Source organism: Gouania willdenowi, chromosome 16 (assembly GCF_900634775.1).
Source record: "Gouania willdenowi chromosome 16, fGouWil2.1, whole genome shotgun sequence".
Taxonomy (NCBI): domain Eukaryota; kingdom Metazoa; phylum Chordata; class Actinopteri; order Blenniiformes; family Gobiesocidae; genus Gouania; species Gouania willdenowi.
In genome coordinates, this window is record NC_041059.1 from 37,467,058 (window position 1) to 37,491,402 (window position 24,345).

General features: G+C 38.3%; 1 protein-coding gene and 1 pseudogene across 1 annotated transcript in view; both read right to left on the reverse strand.

Moving 5' to 3' along the window:
* LOC114477963 (dolichyl-diphosphooligosaccharide--protein glycosyltransferase subunit STT3B-like) overlaps positions 1–14,695 on the reverse strand; it is a 50,466-nt gene extending 35,771 nt beyond the window's left edge. The window contains exons 1-4 of the mRNA XM_028470700.1: positions 14,159–14,695; positions 4,344–4,452; positions 3,004–3,291; positions 74–139 (exon numbers count right to left, since the gene is read on the reverse strand). Coding sequence (XP_028326501.1) covers positions 74–139; positions 3,004–3,291; positions 4,344–4,452; positions 14,159–14,433 — 738 coding nt within the window. The 5' untranslated portion in view covers positions 14,434–14,695. The remainder of the gene's footprint in view (positions 1–73; positions 140–3,003; positions 3,292–4,343; positions 4,453–14,158) is intronic.
* Positions 14,696–16,560: 1,865 nt separating this feature from the next.
* On the reverse strand, positions 16,561–17,791 carry LOC114478465 (putative nuclease HARBI1; annotated as a pseudogene).
* Between the last annotated feature and the right edge of the window lie 6,554 nt (positions 17,792–24,345).

Consider the following 24,345-nt stretch of genomic DNA (forward strand, 5'->3'; position numbering starts at 1 on the left):
AACACACATGACCCCAACCCTGGTAAACGAAAGGTCAGAAAGTGTGTGAGCAGTAGAGTTTGCAGGTTCTCACCATGTAGAAGTAGGAGATGCAGCATCCTATCGCCCAGAACACAGAGCCCGTCTTCACCGACTTCACCTGCAGTTCACACACATTTATTATTAACAAGGACACAGACATAAAGTGGGAGGAGCATCAGAGGAAGTAGAGCAGAATGAAGCTAAACATTCTCTATTACTGAACAATAAACCCAGTGCAAAATGACATTGGACCTCATTCATCATCTTACGTGAAAACGGGTGTAAATTTGAGTTCACACTGGTCCTGGTACGACAGGACCAGCGTGCGACTTATGAAACATTCATCTCACCACATTAGCGCCGCCAGCTGGAATCCTGTACGCACCGTGCGTACAATTTTTTTTAAGTTGTGGATTAATTAATTAATTTATTTTTTTAACGTTTAGCTGGGCTGTATTAATCTGTGTTTCTGTACGCTGTTACCATCCTCTGCTGTAAAGCCTAACTGATCTTTTTTTCGTTGAGTAAAAATATATTTTGAGTTATGGAATTGATTAGAATCGTTTCCTGTTGAAATTGTTCTGTTTGTTTGTTCTGCCAAGTCCGTGTTCGCTCCATTCACCAATGCAATGTTGTACCAAACAGGTTAAAACCAGAAGACAGTCATCAACATCCCCCACCAGATTGGTTCTCATTATAACTGACAACCTTTTCCTAAATGTCCTAAATCTAAGAACTTAGATGTATACATAAGAAAAGATTATCACATCAGAATATAAAATTATTAACTATCTGAACCGTTTTCTTAGAAAAGCCATCCCCTTTGACGATACCTCGAACAGAGTAAAAAAAACGAAACAAGGGCAATAACTCCAGAAAAAATAATTGTGCGCATGTCACATACTTCCTCTGTTCATATAGAACCGCGATATAGAAAAGTGTGTCTTCTTATGTTAGTTTAAAGGGGAGGTATTATATATCTTGTTACTATATCATGTTACTATGTCATTCCCTCATTAAAAACATGCCTGAGTGTTGCCTTGGTTCATTCATGTATGTTTGAGTAATCTTTAAAAGCTCTGACGGCATCCATTTTAGGTGTAATAATGCCTGAGTCCTCCTAGGAACGCCCCCACCTCCTAGAGATGCCTCGCACCTTTCGTCACCACCCACTGCTCCACAGCAGAGCCCCTCCCCCTCCAATGTTCTCTTCCTTAGTTCAGCCCACCTCTGCAGATTTAGCTTTTCATTTACTTATTTTAAATACTTTTGTAAGAAACCCATGGCGTATGTTGTCTGTACCCATTGATGTACACATTAAAATAAAAAATGTAAATAAAACTTGTACCCCTCCCCCGCTTCCAGCGACATCAAAACAGCTGCAGTCACAGCAAACAGCTGAGAGGTAACGTGCGTGTCGATAAGGTTTACTCTGCTCATCGTAGTAGCTTCCTGACTTTTAAAATGACTGCTTTAAAACAAGAGCTTATTTGAAAGTGGATTCAAAGTACACAGACACAATGTGATCCCTATTCTGGACTATAGCGCCAGCAGCAGCAGCAGCAGCAGCAGCATGGGTAAGCGTGTGTGTCGGTGACAGAGATCTCCGTCCGTACGTTAGCATTCCTCACTTTGATAATCATTCTAGAGTATTGTAGCGATATAAAAATGTAGAAAGTATCCAAATACAGTGCACAGAAAAACAGAAGTAAACAACATCCATGTGTGTTTGTATAAGTACTGAAGGGGGAGTGTTTATGGGCGTGTCAGACAAGCTTTAAGTTTCTTAAAGAGACAGAAGAAAAATCGAGGCATCATGAACCATGTGCTACAGTGGGAAATTTCTTTTAAGTTTTTTTTTTAATATTTGCTGCATTTTCTCAAAAGATTTGTGTAGCATAGTTATTTGGGTATGCTATAGAATGCTACTATATACCTGAAAAAACATGATACCCCCTTTTAAATACTTTATATTCAGTCTTAGTCACTATAGGCTGTACTGAACCACAAATCCACACACGCAGGTTTGCGTACGCGAGGTCAGACCAGACGTGAGATCTGATCGTAGCGTAAAATCAAGTCAGAACTAATTAATACTGGGGCTTGCGTGAATTTGGTCAAACGCACGTCGTACGTTCAGATCTGAACGTACAAACGATGGATAAATGAGAGGCAATGTGTCCTGAAAATCACCATCATGTCCTAAGTTCACATACAAAAATCCAAAACAATGTGTTATGGTTTCATTTATTCAGATTAACTATTTTCAGGAAGTTTACTTTGATCTCTTGACATGTTTAAATTGTACTAATTAATAATAAAAGTTTGCCGGAATTATTACGCAGAAGTCATGTACAAAACTGTGTCCAAACATTTGACACATCAAAGTGATCAGCAGACACCTCTGAAGAAGACCAGCAGTTGACAGTTGAAACATGTCAGGAGATCAAAGTAAACTTCCTCAACATAGTGTTTTGGATCTTTGTATGTGAACATTAAAAATAAGAGACTAAATTAACTTACTGGAATCAAAGATCCTAAATGTTTGGGGACCGTTCCTAAATTAAATCACTAATTTAAATTTGAACACGCCCAGCCCATAATATGATTTTCATGCTTTTATTCATCATTCTTTTCCTTTTTCTTTGGTTGAGTTTGGTTATTAAACTTGAAACAATTGTTCCTTATGCTATGTCTCCTCCTCAGCAATAACATGGGCTTTAAAAAAATATATATATATATTTTGTTTAATTTGTTTTAATAATCTGCTTTGATCTGTTCTGAAGGTGTCTGCTTATGCTGAAATGACAGCTGGGGTTTGTTTAATGCTTTATTTGCACTCATATTTGTGTACACAAGGTCAGACCTGGCGTCAGATGTGCTCGTAGCGTACGATCTGATCTGATCGTATGAACAGTGATAAATGAGCTCCAATTGGACGTGGTGACTAACAAAGGGATGTGACCACAGTGTGTGTCTAACCCAGAGGTAGTAGGTGAACTGCAGAGCAAAGATGGCGATGCCTTCGTTGTCAAAAGAACCAGCCACAGAACGAGAGATGTATCCAGGAACGATGGCGATGAAGCAGGCCGCCAGCAGCCCCGCTCCCTGGTTCCACAGCTCCCGAGTCAGCAGAAAGGTGGAGATGGAGGTGAGGCCGCTGAACACAGGGGCCAGGAACACACACACATCCCTGATGTGCACGGTGACGTTCAGCAAGTGAAGCACATAGTGGATCAGGCCTGCAGTGAGCATCAGGCCAGGGTAAACCTACACACACACACGCACACACACACACACACACAATGAAGGAGCTTCAAGCCTTTGGAGACCCTGAGCAACCTCCTGCATTCTGACAAAACCAGAACGAGAACCAGCAAACAGGATGTGCAACAAGGAACGCATGAATCTACCATTCTGATTGGATCAGTTTAATCCAGATTTTTTGAATCGAAGTAATCCCAATCCAACTAAAAAATTCTGACAATCCCAAACGTAAGGTTTGATCCGGATCAAAACCAAGACTGGATTACATGATCTAATCTTTTGAAAAACCCATTTTCAAGATTTGATCCAATCCGTTATCCAGACTACGAGCTGATTACTTTTGAAAAACTGGGCTTTGCTACCAACCGACCAATCATAGAGCAGCTCATTAGGACTGCAAGGGGAAGACGTTAACGTTTATGTTATTGATACAACAAAACACACCACTGTAAAAAAAGTTCCACATACGACTACAATTTTACAATAAACATCAGATCGTTCAAAGGTTTCTGCAGACTTCACATTTATTTGGATTAGAGCTGCACCGTCAGCAATTTAATGGCCAATCACAGATCTTTAAAAAGCCTTTTTCAAACTGACATTATACATGTTGAATGTTCCAATCTTATCTTATTGTAAAACCTTGAACAATACCTGTGAAACAATACAAACATGTTGTTTTAAATGCACATGAGGTAGTTATCCTAGATATAAATCAGAATCAAACAAAAAGTTTAGAGCAACCTTGGGGTCATAACCCAACATGGGGTTTACTGGAAGACAAAAAATATGCTTTTGTTTTGAAAAGAGGATGTTTGAGACCATTTAACATTCCGCTCGCAATGCATGGTGGGGAGGTTGAGTATGACTAGTGTGTCCCGATATCGCATATATCCGGGTATTTCTTGCATGCTCATCTTCTCATACTATCTAATGTGAATGCACTACATACTGATTATGACATCAGACTTAGTATGAGTAGTACGTTAGTGTGACATTCACAACACGGCCAAAGACTGTAGTTGGAGAGGCTAGCAGTAAAAGGTAATACTCACTGTTCCCCCGACTATCCTGCCCAGAGGGTACCACGCTCTTTCATCAAACCAGTTGAGGAACTCATAGAAGCCATTGGTCGTGAGGTGGTGAGTCGACCTGTAGTTGAACCTAAAACATGAATAAAGAAACAAACGGAGGCGCTTTCAGAAAGAGGCTCCACCCATGCTTTCATTTAAAAACAAACACCAAAGCAACCGATCCACAAGCTGAGAGTTTTAAATGTTACCCAGGTTACAGCTAAACACAAACAATACAGTGTAAAAAAAAGTCACAACCTTTGGTGGTAGTTGTCTTTATCTGGACCTAAATCGTCTGGTTTAACCTCGTTACATCCATTGAGACTATTAGGTGACATCCAATGTCCCACTTCACGTCCTGTCCAGGAGTTTGACTGGGTTTCCCATCAAACCTGGACGTAATGCAGGTAGGGCTGGGCCATATAGACCAATCTAAATACTTTTTCACACAATGGCGATATATGATATAGTTCTCAATAATTTCAATTAAAATGAAGAAAGACAATTCTGGGTTAAATTTGCTGATGCAAAATGCCACAGAAGCACATTTATTAAACAGTTGCACAATATCAGCCACTTTTGACTTGTTCTCATGTAAGGGACAGCATGTGTGAGTGAGTTCTGTACTGTGGCTTGTTTAGGGGGAGGTCTGGGTTAGGACGCACTCAGAAATCCATCTAACTGTGTTTTTCATGCTGTTCTGAGAAGTAGTGAAAGTCACGACTCCTAAAACAAGTAATTTAAAACAAAGTCAGCTATATAAAAAAAAAATAATAATATATATATATATACACACATAAGCAATATTGTCATTTTCTATATTGCCAAAATGAAAAACTTCTATTTGAGTAGGAAATAGTACTCTCTACACCTCTGGAGCTCATGTGTTTAAATGTGAGCACAGTGAGCGTACATAACGCCTCAGACATGTAAACACAACCTTAGACTAATGATGTAGTATTACTTATCATCAGCATACAGTCACCAGAGGTGTAAAGGGTATGTGAAGAGTACTGCCTACTCAAGTAGAAGTACTGTTACTTGATTGAAATTGTACCGAAGTACAAGTAAGTCATACATAAAATAGTCAAATCCAAGTAAAAAGTAGTTCAATTAAACAATACTCAAAGGAAAACGTTATTGGTTACTTTCACCCCCCCATGTTTATTTTTGCTAATAAATCTTGACGTGGTTCCGTTGCAGACACAGTGCTTGGGACTGCGCCCAAAATGGTCGCATATGCAAATATATTGTCAGTGTGTGCGAGTGAAAATTTCATCTGGTCGCATTCATGTGAAATGCAGAGTTAGCGATTCATCAATTAAATCTATGAATTCAAAAAGAAAAAAGCTTTGATTACTATTTTGTTGCCTCAATGACTCGTTTAAATAATGTGGTGGATTAAAATCAATTAAAATCTGACGGCGCGTAGTGCCCGTAATTTTAGTGGAGCTTGTTTCCACACGGCAGCAGCCGGAAACAGAAGCGGGGCAAGGCTAGAGTGGCGAAGCCGTCTGTGGGCATGTCGGAACAAAGTTGAGTTTTGCTGGGAATAGTGCACAGCGATGATGGAGAAAGATGGAGAAAACAAGAAGGAGCAATGAAAACGACAGAAAATGTCAAAAGTTTGGGAGCATTTTAAGTGAAAAAAGACTGACAACATAGACGTGGTACAATGTGTGCATTGCCAGACGTAGCACGATATTCATGCAGCAGCACTTGGCAACAAAGCATCTAGCAGCAAATCTAACAACCAAACAACCAGAAACAAGGTAAAAGGCACATTGACGTGTCATACAACAATTGTCTATGTGCTTATGTTAGGGTGATTGTGGTTTGATATCGGAGAAGACAAACCGAACGGCGCAAAACAAACAATAGGAGCTGAAATTAAGTTGTAAAATTAGTTAGAAAAACAAACATGTGGAGATATTTATCGGGTTTTGAAAAACCTGAACTACAAAAAAGGAAGGCTGCTGCTGACTCAGGGGAAAATGAAGGTGAAAGAGGATCTGAAAAGCAGAAGAAATATGACGTCAGGTTGTGATTGGCTGGTATTCGATCATTTGTTCATCTTTAAAATGTTCACTATACAGTTTGTGGGGAGTGGGATTTGTTTACATTAAGCATGAATGCTCGTAAAACATTTTTTCTCCACTGTACATGTAATTCTTAGTACTGATTACTTCTATTTTATCTTTTTAACTTCAGTGTTCCAGGATCCAATTTTCATCTGTGTTAAGTTTATTAAGTTATTAAGTTATGATAATATACTTTATAAAAGGTTAACTTCACCGACACACTTAAGCTCCATATTACACCTTTTAGGCATTGTTACAACATTGTTTTTAAATTAAATGTTTATATTTTTACCATTTTAATGTGTTTCTGCAATCAATTAAAATAAAAACTATTTAAAGAAACATGAATGCTTAAATCTATTCGGTGGCTCATAATGTAGTTTATTTACAATGGAAAAAATGTAGCTGGTGGAAAATCTGGTTGGTTGCTAACTTTAATAATCTACTAGTCATGCTGGCTGCTGATCTTAACAGTTCATTTAAAGCCATAAAAGATACAATTAGTTAAAGCTTTTCATTTATATTTTGAAAATGAAAGATACATATTTACTAATCACGATATTAAAAATAACAATAACTTTGAAGTACACTTATATTGTGTGTAATATATATATATATATACACTTTTTCCTCCTTTCATTCAGCAGATCTCAGCCCGTACAGACAGCTTCTTGAGAATAACCCGTCCACATACACCACAGGAAGCAGCAGGACATACGAACAGTATCCTGACTATGTTAGTGACTGAGGCAGGGCTTCAAGCAAATGATACCAACTTCAGTCCTCGATATGAACTACCATCTAGGACCCACTTCACACACATTTTTACCCTCTTAAAACAGTATTCTTATTCATTACTTACATTGTTCATATGCACTCCACAAAATGTACTTTCATTCCAATGGTAACTTTTGTTACTGTGCTTATGAGTTTTAATCCTAAACTATTGTTTTAGGCTGAGCCTGAGGTTTTTTTAGTTTTCAGTTTTGACATAAGGCAGTATAAATATAAAATAAAAATGATGTCAATGGTTGTGCAATTGTCATACTTACACCAATTATTTTTGTATTGTTTTTTTAAACTCAGTTTTCAGCTACACTCAGGTATTTATTATTTATTTATTATTTAAACGACTGCTCTCCTGTAGGAAAAAAAAGGACATTTCAGTATTGATGTTCTTGCAAGCATAAAATTGTGGTAATTTGTTTTATACGTATTTAAAATATGCTCTCAAGTCGTGATATTTAGTTTTTTAATATAAGTAAAATACCTATCCAATTAATAAATGTAAATAATCGATAGAATAATCGATTACTAAAATAATCGATAGAATAATCGATTACTAAAATAATCGATAATTGCAGCCCTCTACACGGGCTGAAGATTCTGGTTTTTCCTGACTTTTCAAAAATGTTTCACTTATCGGCCTGTTTAGTGTCCGTCCTGTGTACTTCCTTCAAATTTGTAAATTGAATTATAAATAATAGCTTAATAAAAATAATCATGCCCCTGGTTAGTGAATGATGTACCTCGTTAATTTAACTTTTCAAAGTGAGAACTCATACTGTCCTTTTCACACTCGGAATTCTCGCTTGTCCCACCATTAATAATGATACATTTTATTTATAAGAGCTTTTCAAAAACTCAAACACTTTACAGTTGTCAAAACAACTACACAAGTCAGAAAAAGAAACCAACAACAATAAAGGTAAAAATGGAAAATACATAACAATCATAAGTTAAAAGCTTGTAGAAGGACTGTGGAAACAGAGGAGGTCTGTTGCTTTGATACTGTTTATAAAAATGCTTGGATAAGTGCATCATTCCCAGGTAGAGTCCTAATCCACCCACTGGAGAACCAGGTAGTCAGTGTTTTTATTCACCAGGGGTCACCGGTGTGGAAGCGAGGGGACTGCCTTGCTTTGATACTGCTGCCTCCATCGGTTTTTAAAAGTGCTCAGATTGGCCGAAATTGGCATCAACGGAAAACCCTGAACACCTCATCGAGTCTGAATATGTGTAATATTAATAATATGAACATAATTAAAACACTAACAATCTCTGGAATAACATTACAAACACTGTTAGGTTGGAAATATCAACAGAGTGAACAGGTGTGTTTACATTTATAACCCTCTCAACCTATGACCCCCCACAGGTCACACATGCACAGTTCCAGAGTGCGAAAAGGGTTATTGGAACTTAATTTATTTTCCACAAAGACATCTGTATAAAATAAAACATTTGTCAAAATGAACAACTTTTTTAAATAAAATGGCATCAGAATTTAATTAAAAATAAATAAAAAGTCTCAGGTTTTAAGTATAGCTACATTTATGAACTATAAAAGTGTGCATAACAACATACTTTAATTGGTAGAAAACCACAACCTGAACCGAAGACAGTGTCTGTTGCCTGGTCATTTCATTTTTTGTAGTTTCACAATGTCCGTTGATCATTTTAAAACAGAAAAATTTACTCAGTAATGGTCGGTAAGGGTAGAAATGTAACAACATACTTAAGTACACGTATAACCACTGATTTAGAAATACACTCAAAAAAGTACAAGTACCCATAAAAGCAACTCAGTTACAGTAACATGAATACTTCGTAAATAATTGTTACTTTCACCTCTGGAACTCATGTGATTAAATGCGATCGCACGTAATGCCTCAGATATATAAACACAAGCTGAGACCCTAGGTTCCAAAAGTGAAGTACGAGAACCCCCAGGGGTACACAAATTGTCATGGGGGTATGTAGCAGTCAGGAGCCTCCATGCATTAACACAAATGACATATGGGCCTCGGTTAGACTGCCCTCTAGTGGTGACAGAGAAACTATCATTAAAAAAAGCAAAAATATCACGAGAGCTACATTGCTTTGTGCTAGCCAAACATGCTTGATGCCCTTTGTAAGGCCTTATAAAATCCGTTTTATTTTTTTTTCAAATTCAGTTTTTTCCACTTTAATTTTTTTAATTCCTTTATTTTTTAATTCATTATTTCAACATGCATTTTACTGTAACTCTGATGAGATGTTTGAATGTAACATTCTAATAACGTTGCTCCAACAGACTTTTATTTTGTAAACCGGAAGTTCCCACTGAAACGGTTGTAATTGAGGTAGCTTGCTGACTGTGAATGTGAACCTACGAGACAGACGAACAGCTGGAATATAAAGAACTAAACTACAACACGGACTGAGTTATTCTTAGTTAACCAGGCATAACAGTTCTAACACTGAGCAGGTGAAGATGATTAAAGCTAATCACGTTCTCACGGAGCACCGCTGCGCTACACGAAACACGGGCGGAGCTTTACAGACAAAGCAAAGTTAAACTTACACTAGAGGTTCTGTAGTGAGGAGTCAGTGATGATTTGCGTTGTTTTAGACGGTGTTTGTGGTGATTTAAAATGAGTTTAATGCAGCCAGGACAGGAGGAGAGAGGGCGGTGCGCCTAATAAGCGCTCCAAAGAAACATTTCCCTATAAAAAACGTTCTTTGCGCCACAGTGACGGTGTTTCATGCCGACTTTGTCCATTTCCCCCTTAAATGTTTTTATTGGTCGATTCCGTGATTCCGTCCGCGATTCCGTTAACGCGAATTTTATAGGGCCCTACCTTTGCCACCAAGTACTTAAGTGAAAGTGGATTATCAGCTTTGACAAACAAAAAAAACATGAAAAAATACTTTGTGTGGAGAATGATTTTGACTCATACTCTCAAATTCAGCCAAACATTGCAGAGTTCTGTGCATCCTGTCAACCTCACTCTTATTAAAGTTGCAGTGAGTTGTATTTCACAGTTATAGGGTGATGAATATGTTGTTTTACTCCTATATGGTCAATCAACAAAGGTAGATGGTAGATTTATTTTTTCAAAATAAAAGATTGTTTCTCACAGAAAATGCCAGTAGGCTAATTAATTAAATCAAGCAAGTGATCATTTTGAATGCGATGTTTTACTGTGAGCTTACATAATCCATGTACCCCTCGTTCTTTGGTTATTCCGTTTCAAAACCAAATCATAATAACAAATTAACAGTGTGATTGTTTTGTTTTACAGACTTAAAACCAAAACAGAAAAATAAAAAAACTAGATAAGCAGCGTGTTCCTGTTTTAAAATCAAATCTTCTGTTTGTATGCAGGGATGTCCAGAAGCGTAGGCGGCAGGCAGAATCACCTACTACTCACTTTCTTCTACTCTTAAACATGTTCATAAATGATCCTTACCCCTTTAGCACCAAAAGAATATCTGTAATATTACAGGAATATCTGTAAAAGTCAGGTTTTTCTATTAGCTCTGTCTGCTAGCAATAGCAGCTCCTCTTCACTGCACAGAATAGCTACATCTCAAACAAACACTGGATTACTAGCGCCCTCTGCTGGTCCAAACAAATATAAGAAATAAGAAAAACAATCATTCTCTCTAAATATTTCCCCAATAACAATAATAAATCTTAACATTCACAACATTACTGAATTCAACTAAATTAAACAAACATTATCTTTAAGAAAGATTCAACAAAGAAATAAGTCGCCACTGGTAAGAATAATTCACAGACCAAATTTGAAAAAAGAAAATTTTGAAGGGGTTTTTAATCATTCATGATCAATATTATCATGAATCATTAAGGGCGTACCAATACATGTATTTGTATTGAACCTTTTCGGTACAGAATGTTCGGTTCAGGTACAGGGTTGTGCAAGGGTGAGTTCCCGTAACGGAACGGAAGTTGCGTCTGTTTACTTCCGCCTGCAGCTACACGTGCAGCCCGTACGTCATGGCTAACACTAGCGAGAAACCAGAGCTAGAGGACCCTCCCCTGTCGCCAAAGTCTCCTGTTGAGGAAGACATCGGCTTCTGGGTGAAATATTGCAACGGAGAAAGACAAGTGGATAAAACAAGGGCAGTGTGCCGACATTGTTCAGCTGAGATCAGGTATGTTTCCGGGAACACAACGAACATGCTAACTCACTTCAAACGGCACCACCCGAGTGCAAAAATCACTGCGACAAGAAAGAAAACGTCCTTAGTGCAAATGCAGTTGACGTCAGCATTCAAGCAGCTTTTGCCTAGTAATTCACATCTGGCCAAAGCTGTAACAACTGCCATCAGAGTCTTTATAGCAGTGGATAAAAGCTGGTAACAAGCTGTGAGGAGCTTATTTTTTTAAATAATATTTTATAGATTTTTTGTTTGAGAATATTATTCTTATTACCAGGAAGCACTTTATAAAAGTATATTATTTTTTTAATTTATTAACATATTCTATATAATGTTAAATACATTGTTGGTTTACTAAAGTTTTGAATGGACAAGAAAATTTATGTTTTGCATTTGTAACTACCAGCAGATCTGCATTTACTGTAGACAATGTGGACAAGTACATTTTTCTGGCCAAAAATATGAAGGTCTATACCAAGGGCTACATGCTGGAACTGTGCTGTACTTTCTCCTTGTTAAAAGCTGTTAACAAGCTGTGAGCTTATTTCTATAATATTTAATGTATTTTTTGTTTAAGAATATTATTACCAAGCAGCACTTTACAAGTTTTGTATTATTTTTTTTACCTTTATTGTCATATTCTGTATAATGTTAAATGTTAAATGGACTTGATTTTAAATAGCGCTTTATCACCACACTGAAACAGTCTCAAAGCGCTTTACATATCAGCTCATTCACCCAATCACTCTCACATTCACACACCAATGGGACAGGACTGCCATGCAAGGCGCTAGTACATTGTTGGTTTACAAAAGTTTTGAATAAACAAGCAAATTTAGCATTTTGTTCCATACTGTACCGAAAATGAACCAAACCGTGACCTCAAAACTGAGGTACGTATCAAACCGTAATTTTTGTGTATCGTTACACCCTTATGATTCATGAATTCAAAGTCCTGCGTCCAGGGTACTGGTTACTAAAATCACAAATGTAAGGGTACATGTAAGATATATTATAAATATGAATGTGCTTGTGTTAAACATAGTATGAATATTAATGTACATTGATACTACTAAATATATTACCAAAACCAACTACAAGCAAACCACACAAAAAGTATGTTAATCATGCAGATATGTTGCAGTGCCGGACAGCATTCTACAGAGGACTACTAAGAGACCAAGCACCCATACTACTGCTATACTATAAGTTGGTCCTTTTAAATGCGTATATACATTTATATACAAATAAATCCTAAACAGTCCTATTGTGTGCAGAGAAAACCAAGGTGCAGTGGATTTCAGTTTTTTTTTTTTTCCAGAAAAACACTGCTTATCTGGTATTTTATTTTTCTGCAATTGTTTTGGTTTTCACTAAGTCAGTAAAACAAAATAACCACACTGTTTATTTGTTATTTTGATATGGATTTAAAACACAATAATAAAAAGGTACACAGATTTTACATATTCTAAATCTTTATCATTATTATTATTATTATTATTATTATTATTATTATTATTATTATTATTATATTTTATTCCTCTACAGGATAGGTAAATCCAGAGACAAATTTCACTGTAGTGCTACATTATATATGACATTACATTATTATGTTTTTTACATGGCTTTAGGTTAAATGTCTGAAGGTTTACCGGACTGTGGAAAGTTTGGGAACCACAGGTTTAGACTAATGCTGTAGTATTATTATCATCAGCATACAGTGTGACTGTAGTATTATTATCATCAGCATACAGTGTGACTGTAGTATTATTATCATCAGCATACAGTGTGACTGTAGTATTATCATCAGCATACAGTGTGACTGTAGTATTATTATCATCAGCATACAGTGTGACTGTAGTATTATTATCATCAGCATACAGTGTGACTGTAGTATTATTATCATCAGCCTACAGTGTGAGTGTAGTATTATTATCATCAGCATACAGTGTGACTGTAGTATTATCATCAGCATACAGTGTGACTGTAGTATTATTATCATCAGCATACAGTGTGACTGTAGTATTATTATCATCAGCCTACAGTGTGACTGTAGTATTATTATCATCAGCCTACAGTGTGAGTGTAGTATTATTACCATCAGCATACAGTGTGACTGTAGTATTATTATCATCAGCATACAGTGTGACTGTAGTATTATTATCATCAGCATACAGTGTGACTGTAGTATTATTATCATCAGCATACAGTGTGACTGTAGTATTATTATCATTAGCCTACAGTGTGACTGTAGTATTATTATCATTAGCCTACAGTGTGACTGTAGTATTATTATCATCAGCATACAGTGTGACTGTAGTATTATTATCATTAGCCTACAGTGTGACTGTAGTATTATTATCATTAGCCTACAGTGTGACTGTAGTATTATTATCATCAGCATACAGTGTGACTGTAGTATTATTATCATCAGCATACAGTGTGACTGTAGTATTATTATCATCAGCATACAGTGTGACTGTAGTATTATTATCATTAGCCTACAGTGTGACTGTAGTATTATTATCATTAGCCTACAGTGTGACTGTAGTATTATTATCATCAGCATACAGTGTGACTGTAGCATTATTATCATTAGCCTACAGTGTGACTGTAGTATTATTATCATTAGCCTACAGTGTGACTGTAGTATTATTATCATTAGCCTACAGTGTGACTGTAGTATTATTATCATCAGCATACAGTGTGACTGACAGTGAATTAGCAGCAGCTGTCAGTTGCTCTCCCGGGTCTGGGGACTCTTACCACGGGTCAAACTCGTGAATGATGCTCTCAAAGCGGATGACAGCGAAGAGCCTGGAGCTGAACCCGGCCAGCCAGGCCAGGAACAGGATGGTGAAGGACAGCAGGGACTGCCAGCCGGCCGGCTGAGACAGGCCTCCGGACAGACCGCCACCTCCTCCTCCTCCGTCCGCCAGAACCGAGCTGCTGCTGCTGCTGCGCCCGTTCCCCGAATACGATACTCCAGAGTTCAGCAAGGATTTGTGCTTGTTTTCAGACGCCGGGTGATGCTCCGCCATATTCCCCCCGTCAGTCCCGTCGTCGCAGGGCGGGCGAAGCGAGCTACGGATCACGCTACGACGAAAAGTCCCCCTCCTTTCTTCACCGTCTCTCCACTTCAGCCTCTAAACACCCACTGAGATCCCAAACGTCCTGGAATCACCTTCCGCTGCAGGGTTTACCGCGGAGTGTCAACAACAACATGAAATCATACAGGATCAGCCCTCTGGAAGTGACACATGCGGCTCCATCAGCTCTTCCTGCCTTTCTCGGTACATGTAAGGGGGCGGGGCCAAGAATAACCACAAGCCTATCACAACAAGACATGTACAGCAAGTATGGGCGTTGCTCTAGAGTAAACCATTCATCAAAGAGCGCCTTCTTGACTGAGGCGCGAGGCGGCCAATGACTAAAGGGGAACCTGAGACGATGGGTGATGGACGGGTGAGAGAGCCAATAGAAAGCGAACAGCACACTGACGCTGACGTGGTGCGAGCCAATGAAATAAATGAACGTGAGCGGAAATACGGACGGAACGAACGGAAATAATGAATAAAGCTTTTTCCAAAAAATCTTTATTGCAAACCAAATGTGATGTTTATATATTGTATATATAAATACATAAATGTATATTGTATATTTTTGGTACAGTATTCAAAATTGTTTTCTTATACAAACTTTTAGATGAAGTCTTTAAATACTCCAGCACAAAAAAATAAATTATACTTTCCCCACTGAACTAAATAGTCAAAATTGATTTGAATTTCCTCTTGCACCAAGGATTGCCTTGAACTCTTGAACTTTATTGTCTATTACTCTTTTTTGCTTTGTTTTTTTGTTTGTTTTTTTTTAAATCTTTTTATTCTAAATGAATAGCATCTTGATTCATGTTTGCGTGCTATTATTACATTTTTGATGTGATTTTTCTTTTTTTCTTTTTTGTACAAATATGCACAAACGATATTCTCTGTTTTGTTTTATTGTTTTATTTAGTTCTCTATCATTGTTTGCCATAATACTGTTTAATCTTGAGTTATTGAGAAAATTATAAGTTGCTTTAAGTTGCTGTTCCCTTTGCAAGTTCATAATTTTGGTATTTTGTTGTAAATTGTAAAATGCCAACATTGTTTATTCTTGTATGTATTTGTCAATAAAAATAACAAATAAAAAAAGATGTTATTAAAGCAATTCATTTAATGTATAAGGATATCAATAGTTTAGTCTTCCTTCCTCAAGGAAAAACTAAAACATTTGAAGATGTTTTCCTTTATTGTTTATTTTTGTAGTAATTTAAATGTATTAGGTAATCCTTTGACCATAACTCAACTAGCAGGTGATACCCAGTCTTCCTCAAGAGAGCAGAACAGATGCCTGTGGTAATCAATAAAATAGGCAATTTTTCTAAGGGGGTATGCTACAAATCTAGATGACCTCTTATCGCTGGTTCCCTCTCTCTTATCGCACTAACTTCCGGGATTTAATCAGTGTGTGCTGTCCTACAAAGCTCGTTGGAGCTTAATCACTATGGCAATTAATACTGAACGGCTTGCCTGGTCGCTTGGATGTGAGCGAGTCCTAGAGCCCCGCCTCCTGACCAATCAGATCTATGGAACGGCGATTTCATCAACAAGAAAACACCTTGGTTACCATAGTAACACAGTTTGTGGGTCAAACCTGCTCCCGACCAGGGGCCTGTTGCATAAAAGTAGGATCAGGGATTAAGCTGGGATATGTTGGTTATCCTGGATCAACTTATCTGTGATCCGGTTGCATAAAAGTAGGATAGGGGAGAGTGGGATATGGTATGACATAAGTAACCATGGAGACTTATTCTGTGGAGCTAGCCTGCTCCAGACCAGGCTAAGTTCCAGGATCTGTTTAATCTTATCCCTTATCTGAGTCAGCTGTCACCACAAATGGACACCAATATTCATTCCACTGCCCACTACACATTGTTATCACATTTAACTAGACCTGCTGTCATTATTTAAAAATTTGTGATCATTAATTGCAATCATTTTAGATAAATGATTTTGCTATTATTAAATAACACAATAGGCCGAATCAATAAAACACAACATAAATTCCTCTGCAATTGCAGGCAATATGTAACTTAAATGTACAAAATCGATCTTAACTGAAATAATTCAACACATATTGGTCTCTGACCAGCCGACCGCTGTCATCATCTGGAAAGATGGCCGGATTGTCCCAGTCAATGTCTGTTGGCACTCTGAGAGCCTCTCCTTCCTTAGGCAGGCCACATTGTGGAGGATAGCGCAGGCAACAATAATGTCACATGCTCTGTCTGGGCTGACTCTCAGGTGGAGCAGACACTGGAACCGTTCCTTCAGGAGGCCGAAGGTCATTTCAATCCGTGCCCTTGTTCTGGCATGAGCATTGTTGTAGGCCTGCTGTCCTTCCTGTGGGTCTGTGAATGGTGTTAGGCAAAAGAGCTCACAGGCATAACCTCTGTCCCCCAGCAGTACACCAGAAAATTCCCCTTTGAATACAAAATGTCATAATTACAATCTTATAGAGTGACATGTTTGACACAGCCATGTAGTTAAAAGTGGTTATTTATAGAGGATGTGGCTTACCTTGTGACAGGTGCTGATAGATGCCAGAGGACCTAAAGATTCTGGAGTCATGGACTTAGTCAGGCCACTTTACCACAACATTACTAATCAGGCAGTCAGCATTGCAGACCATCTGAAAGTATAAGATGTTGAACATAAACCAATCAATGCACATCATGTTTACCTGAGCATTAATGCTATGAAAAGATTTCCTGTTCATAGAATCTCCCTCATGGGCACCTGAGGGGGATTCTATTTTTATGTGGGTGCAGTCAATCGTGCCAATGGCATTGGGGAAACCTGTAACACAGTGAGTATCCTACTATGACTGATAACATTTGTCATGTAATTTGTAATGTCTTTTACCTGCAATCCTATAAAAATCCTCCTTGATGTGCCGGAGTCTTCTGTGGCCAGGGAACGACATGAAGACACCTAGCAACGACTTAATGGCCACATACACACTGCGCACAGTGCGGCAAATTGTGACCTTGTTCAAACTTTCTGCATCCCCCACAAAGTACAGAAAGCATCCACTGGCAAAAAAGCACAAGGCCACACACACCATCTGTGTAACACTCAGAGCACGGTTGCGTGCTGTTTGGTATCATAGCCTGGGACACAGCAGTCTGCAAAGGTACCGGATGCCATCTGCTGAAAATCTATACCTTTCATACAGGTAGTCGTCAGTGAAGACCAATGGGTCTGACCTGTCCCAGAAGACCCTCTCCCGCTTGAAGGCTCTCCTGAGCACGAGTGCTTCCTCATCAATGATCTCTTCCAGAAATGGGCACGCCATTGTTAGAGCAGGAAGGAACTCATGATTTTGGGCCTTCTTATAGACCATTGGATTGCTTGACGTCACGAGGAACACCTTTGCAGCCTCACAAGCTACAAATGGTTATTTAATCATGATACCTATTACCTTAAAGAATGATTAAAATGTTCCCTCCAACCTTCCAACTATTCAATTTGTGTCATAAAGTGTTTTGATATTTCTGGAGAAATTGCATTTCGGGTACATTGCAAGTCTCATCTCTACAGTAGCCCTAACTGTGCATATATTAAACAAGCAAACACCAAAATGTCATGTCAACTTTTATTTACTGTTGTTCATCTTCTTGTAGCTGGGGAGGAAAGGAGAATAAATACATAATAATGATAAATACATTGTTTGTGTTACAGTCAGCATACAGTGTGCATTGAAGGCATAACTCACCTCCCTCTCAAGTTTTTTTATTTCAAAATTTAATTTTTGAAGTGTCCTCCTTTTAATCTCAGACTCCACTGAGACGTCTGCCATCTGTCTATTTTTACATTTATTGTTGACCTCTGATAGTTGAATTTCCCTCTTTAGATGTGTTGCATAGAGCGTCTGATGGCCTGTGAGCTCTGTGAACACATGACAATTAGCACAACGGGAATTCTGCATAATGAGAATATCCTTCCATTAATACTCACTATTTTTCCAGGCTGGCTTTCACCTCGTACACCATCTGGGTCCGGTTACAGAAATGACATTTTGTGTGAGCACCACATGACGACTTTCCATCATTATAGACTGAATGAGTACTTCCACAAGTTTTACATGATACCTCAAGCCTTCTTGAATCAATAGAGACAGTCTCCTCATCAAAGTTATCATCAGCGTCATCATCTTCTGATGATGATGATGCTGCTGCTGCTCCTCCTCCTCCTCCTCCTCCTCCTCCTCCTCCACTGGTGCCTTCATCCTATCACATTTAAACCATAAACCTGGCTCTACTGAGAACACTTTGATGATATACCCCCCTGGGAATGTTTGGTTAGTTCAAGCAACGGAGATTAATCCAATTTAGATTCCTAACATAGGCCCAAAAGCACTAGGATTATACTTATATACAGAGGCGTGGGGTAATACTGTCAGTACAATATCCAATCAAGTAAGACACAGGTGGTTTTTATCACGTGGAGGGAATCAGAGCCAACGGGGGGAACGCGTAAAGAAGCACACGTGGCCAACCGTGCGCTAGTGCGTCTACAGCGAGGGGAGCCTTCGTGCTGCGCAGGGAGAAGCCCCTGGATAACAGGTTGGCACCCACGTTCATGATCCCCGGAACGTGCGTCGCTCTCAGCGAGAGGAGATGCCCAACACTCCACAGGATCAGTCTCCGTGCCAGTGACAGCAATCGACGCTACTGCAACCCACCCTGACGATTGATGTACGCCACCGCCATGGTATTGTCCATCCTCACTAGGACATGATGTCCCCTGAGAGACGGAAGGAAGTGGATCAGCGAGAGGAACACCGCTGACACTTCCAAGTAATTTATGTGAGCGCGCTGGAGGACCGCATCCCAGCAACCCCTCACAGCCCTGCCCTCATGAGTTCCACCCCAGCCTGTCAGGCTGGCATCCGTGGAGATCACCTTCCTGGATGTAACGATGCCCATAGGCACCCCGTCTGTCAAGAAGGTGGCGCAGAGCAGCACCACACTCTGGCGTAACCAAAACCCTCAAGCCCATGTGAGGCCACTCACAGTTGGAAATTTCTCATGTGAAGGCAACGGGACAACTGCAAACAGTTTCCCGTTTGTCATGATTTTGTGCGTACGGCAGGGTCAGAGCTGTCGTGGAGGCTCGCACATTATCTCTTCTGGTTTTTTTTTTGTATAAATCCCAAACTTTGCTTATATGTAGCATTTCTTTTGTAAGTACGCTGTGTTCATAAATGAGACCCCTAGTCTGGACCAGGTTTTGTTCTGGCTATGATATGAGCGAGTATGAAAGCCCCGCCTCCTGACCAATCAGTTCTCTTGGAAAATGACCTGCTCAATAAAAGGTGGATCATTCTGTGAATACATCGCTGTGTGGATCTGATGTGACGCTGACAGGAGAAAGAGAATATTTAGGGATTGATGCAATCCTTTCATTTACCCAATGACATCCTCCAGGAAACATAGAGATTTATATCTGATGGACCGACATTAGTCAACTAATAAAGTGTGTGTGCATCAAATCGATAAATCATTTAGATAGATGGGATGATACATGACACTGAAATTTATGTAAACCACTTTGTGGTTTTTACCTGTGAAAAGCGCTCTATAATTAACATTATAGGCCCCTCCTACTGATTACAGCTTGTTTTTTCTTCATCAGCGACCTGCTCCCATCTTATGAGATTCATCCAACAGCATTTTGAAGTCAACATGACATATCTTTTCGCTAGAGTTGTTTAAAGATTAAAGATTAAAGATTAAATCGGGGCTTTCGCCTTTAATTGGCCATGTAATGTTAGTACATTAATGGAATTCGTCCTCTGCATTTAACCCATCCCTGAGGAGCAGTGGGCAGCCATTTTGCGTTAACGTTGCTAACAGTGAACATGACCATAACAGGCGCCAGTCAAAAACATAAGCAAAAAAAGGGAAATTTTTTAATGCATTCATGTTTTGGCAAATGTTATTTGTGTGAAATTTGAAGCTGGTCAAAATTTGTGTGTCAGAGTTATAGAGATTTTGAAATTGTGGCGTACTAACAAAAATTAGCATTGCAACTTTGTGGCAGAGCCAAGACCAAACTGTTAGAGATACGCACATTTCTTTGAAGATTTTTAATCTTCAGTGGATCCTAAGCGTTCTGGCCAAGTATGAAGCAAATCAGGTGAAGACCCTCAAACTAATTTGAACAAATGTGTTTCCAGGGCGAAATGCCATTTTTGACCTTTGGCCCAAGATGGCTGACTTCCGATTTGGTTTTTGGCAGGGTCATGATGTAACTTTTTGCTAATCTTAGGGTCAATAATATATGTGGTGAATTTTGTATGAATCGGTGAAACCTGCCGGTTGTTCGGTTCCATCACGTTTTTGCGTCTATAATGCGCACATTTTTTTCATTGTGCCAAGTTATCAACATTTTACAAGGCCTGAGGTGCTTGCTCAGGGGGTCAAATTAGCAATCAAAGGCAGATGCTGAATAATATTAATATTAAATTTAAGCAAATACATTAGGGTCCTTCTGGCCATTTTCTCCTTTGGACCCTAATAACTGAAAATTACTGTGGTAAAAGTCCCCATTTAAAAAATCAATTGAGTAAAACTCTTAAAACAGCTCACATTTAGTGTATCAAAAGTATCTTGTGAAAAAAACCTCAAGTATCAAAATTACAAGTACCAGTATTTTAAAGTCTGCATAAAAAGAAGCAAAACAGCCACAAATGTCCTCTTTATTTCACTTTTAGGTCAATGAAAAAGTAGGGATGTGATAAAACAAACAAACAAAAAAAACATCTGAGCTAACATGAGTAGTCAGTAGAAAGGAAGAGGATTAGGGCCAATTTTTGATGGAGAAAATAATTATATTTAAGGCAAGGCAAGGAAAATGTATTTGTATAGCGCATTTCATACACAAGGCAACTCAGTGTGCTTTACATGATCAAAAAGTGCAACAGAAAACATTCAACAGCTTAAAATCAACGAGAGCATTTAAAATCATCAGTAAAATCAATTAAAATCATCAGTAAAATCAATTAAAATCATCAACAAACACATTACATTAACAACAACATGACCAAAAAGCTTCCTCCCAATCATATGCAGTAGAGAAAAAGAGTTCCTTTGCAGCTCTGCTGCAGTTTGTTCCACTTCTTTGCAGCATAACAACTAAACACAGCATCACCATGTTTACTGTGAGCTCTGGGCTCCACTATCTGACCTGTGTCCATAGATCTGAGAGACCTGCTGGGTTCATACCTGACTAACATGTCACTGATATATTCTGGACCAAACCCATTCACAGATTTATAACCAGCAGCAGAACTTTAAAGTCTGTTCTGAGGCTGACTGGGAGCCAGTGTAAAGACTTTAAAACTGGAGTAATGTGCTCTGACCTCTGTGTTCTGGTTAAGGTCTGAGCTGCAGCGTTCTGAACCAGCTGTAGATGTTTGATGATCTTTTGGGGGATTCCTGTCAGAAGACCATTACAATAGTCCAGTCTGCTGGAGATAAAAGCATGGACCAGTTTCTCCTGATCTTTCTGAGTCATTAAACCTTTCACTCTGGAGATGTTCTTTAGGTGGTAGAAGATGTTTTTGTGATAGATTTGATCTGACTGCTGAATGTAAGATCTGAGTCAATCAGAACACCAAGGTTTTTGACTTGGTCTTTAGCTTTTAAAGATCCAGACTTAAGATAATTGCTGACAGCAGTCCTTTTTTCCTTGTTACCAAAGACAATCACCTCCATCTTCTCATGGTTTAGTTGAAGGAAGTTTTCACTCATCCATCAGTTTACTTTTTCTAAGCAGTCACACAACACCCTTTATGGGACCATAGTCATCTGGGTTCAGTGATAGATATAGTTGTGTGTCATCTGCGTAGCTCTGATAATCAACCTTACAGTTCTGTAAAATTTGTCCTAAAGGAAGCATATAAAGGCTAAACAGGAGGGGTCCAAGAACAGAGCCCTGAGGAACCCCACAGGACATTGGTAATCTGTCAGATTCAAAGTTTCGATGCTTACAAAATAACTTTGTACCTCTAAGTATGACTTAAACCATTGCATTACATTTAAAGTCGAAATTTTGACTCTATTAAAATATTTTTCTCCATTAAATTTGGCCTTAATACACCATCGTAAGTTATTGAATCAAGCGTCTGCCTCAGATATTGATTGATATTGGCTTCAATGAGAAACTCCTTAACTTTAAGAAACTGGTGTAATTTTCACTTTTTCATACTGTGTACAACGTAAAGCCACAGTTGAATCCCACTACAGTTTAATCCCACAAACAATGATGACAGGAAGATTTAAAACAAATAAAATATATGAAATATGTAATGAAAAAATAGCATTTCAATTTAAGCGTCAGAACCAAAGCTCCAAGAGAGTGGTTTCAAAATCCAAAGCAGCACCAAACCCAGGTTAATTAGTCGAAAAAATTTTTTCTGAGAGGCTGTTGTTAATGCACCACAGAAGTAAAGTCAGGAAAACACAGCAAATGCAGAAGTGAACAAAGAAAAGCACTCAGAAATCTAACAATCTGATTGATGGAGGAGTTGATGTTGATGGGAATAAATCTTTTTAAATGGAACCACATTTGAAAGGAATTTGATGAGCTGAGGATGTGGATTTTCCCAATATTCCCTTGTAATTGAGTTCAGATATTTGTAATTGGTATGGAAATTGTATAAAAATTATCAATTATAATTTAATTGAACGCAAAGCTGTTCAACCATGTTAAAGTTCTATGTCCAGAGAGCAAAAAGAAGTAGTAAGCTACAAAAAAAACGAGAAGAAGGCTAAGACTCGTAGCAAGTTGCCGCCGCTGCACGCCGATGATGCGCAACACCTTGGGAGGTGCAAAAATAATGGCTTTTGGTGCATTATATTAGTGTAATTGTGGCTTTTCTTTTGTATATGTTGTAGCACTTTTCTTAGCATAATGTACTTTCTCATCTAGTTTTTGATGCATTTACAAGTTGAAATCTGGTATTCATGGTAATGATGACAAAGAATTGAGCATCATTTTCAGTTTACTTCTTTCCAGTTAAAAAAGGCAGTAGTATGGGTGCTTGGTCTCTTAGTAGTCCTCTGTAGAATGCTGTCTAGCACTGCAACATATCTGCATGATTAACATACTTTTTGTGTGGTTTGGTTGTAGTTGGTTTTGGTAATATATTTAGTAGTATCAATGTACATTAATATTCATAATATGTCTAACAGAAGCCCATTAATATTCATAATTTGTGATTTTAGTAACCAGCACCCTGGGCGCAGGACTTTTAATTCATGATTCATGATGATATTGATCATTAATGTTTTTTTTTTTTTAATTTTTTTTTTTAATATTCAATTCCAAAAAAAATTGAATATTTTTTAAAAAAATTTGCGAATAATTTTTTTTTTTTTTTACCAGCAACTTTTTTCTTTGTTGAATCTTTCTTAAAGATGATGTTTATTTAATTTAGTTGAATTCAGTAATGTTGTTAATGTTAAGATTTATTATGTTATTGGGGTAAATGTTTCGAGAGAATGATTGTTTTTCTTCAATTGCAGCCGCCAGATATTTGTTTGGACCAGCAGAGGGCGCTGGTAATCCAGTGTTTGGTTGGGATACAGTTTTTCTGCGCAGTGAAGAAGAGATGCTACGCGCTAGCAGACAGAGCTAATAGAAAAACCTGACTTTTACAGATATTCACGTAAGATTACATATATTTTTTCGGTGCTAAAGCGATAAGGAATCATTTATGAACATGTTTAAGAGTAGAAGGCGGCCAAAAAGAGAGTAGTAGGCGATTCCGCCTGACGCCTACGCTTCTGGACATCCCTGTATGTCTTACACATACGTAGATATTGTAACAATTATTAAAAT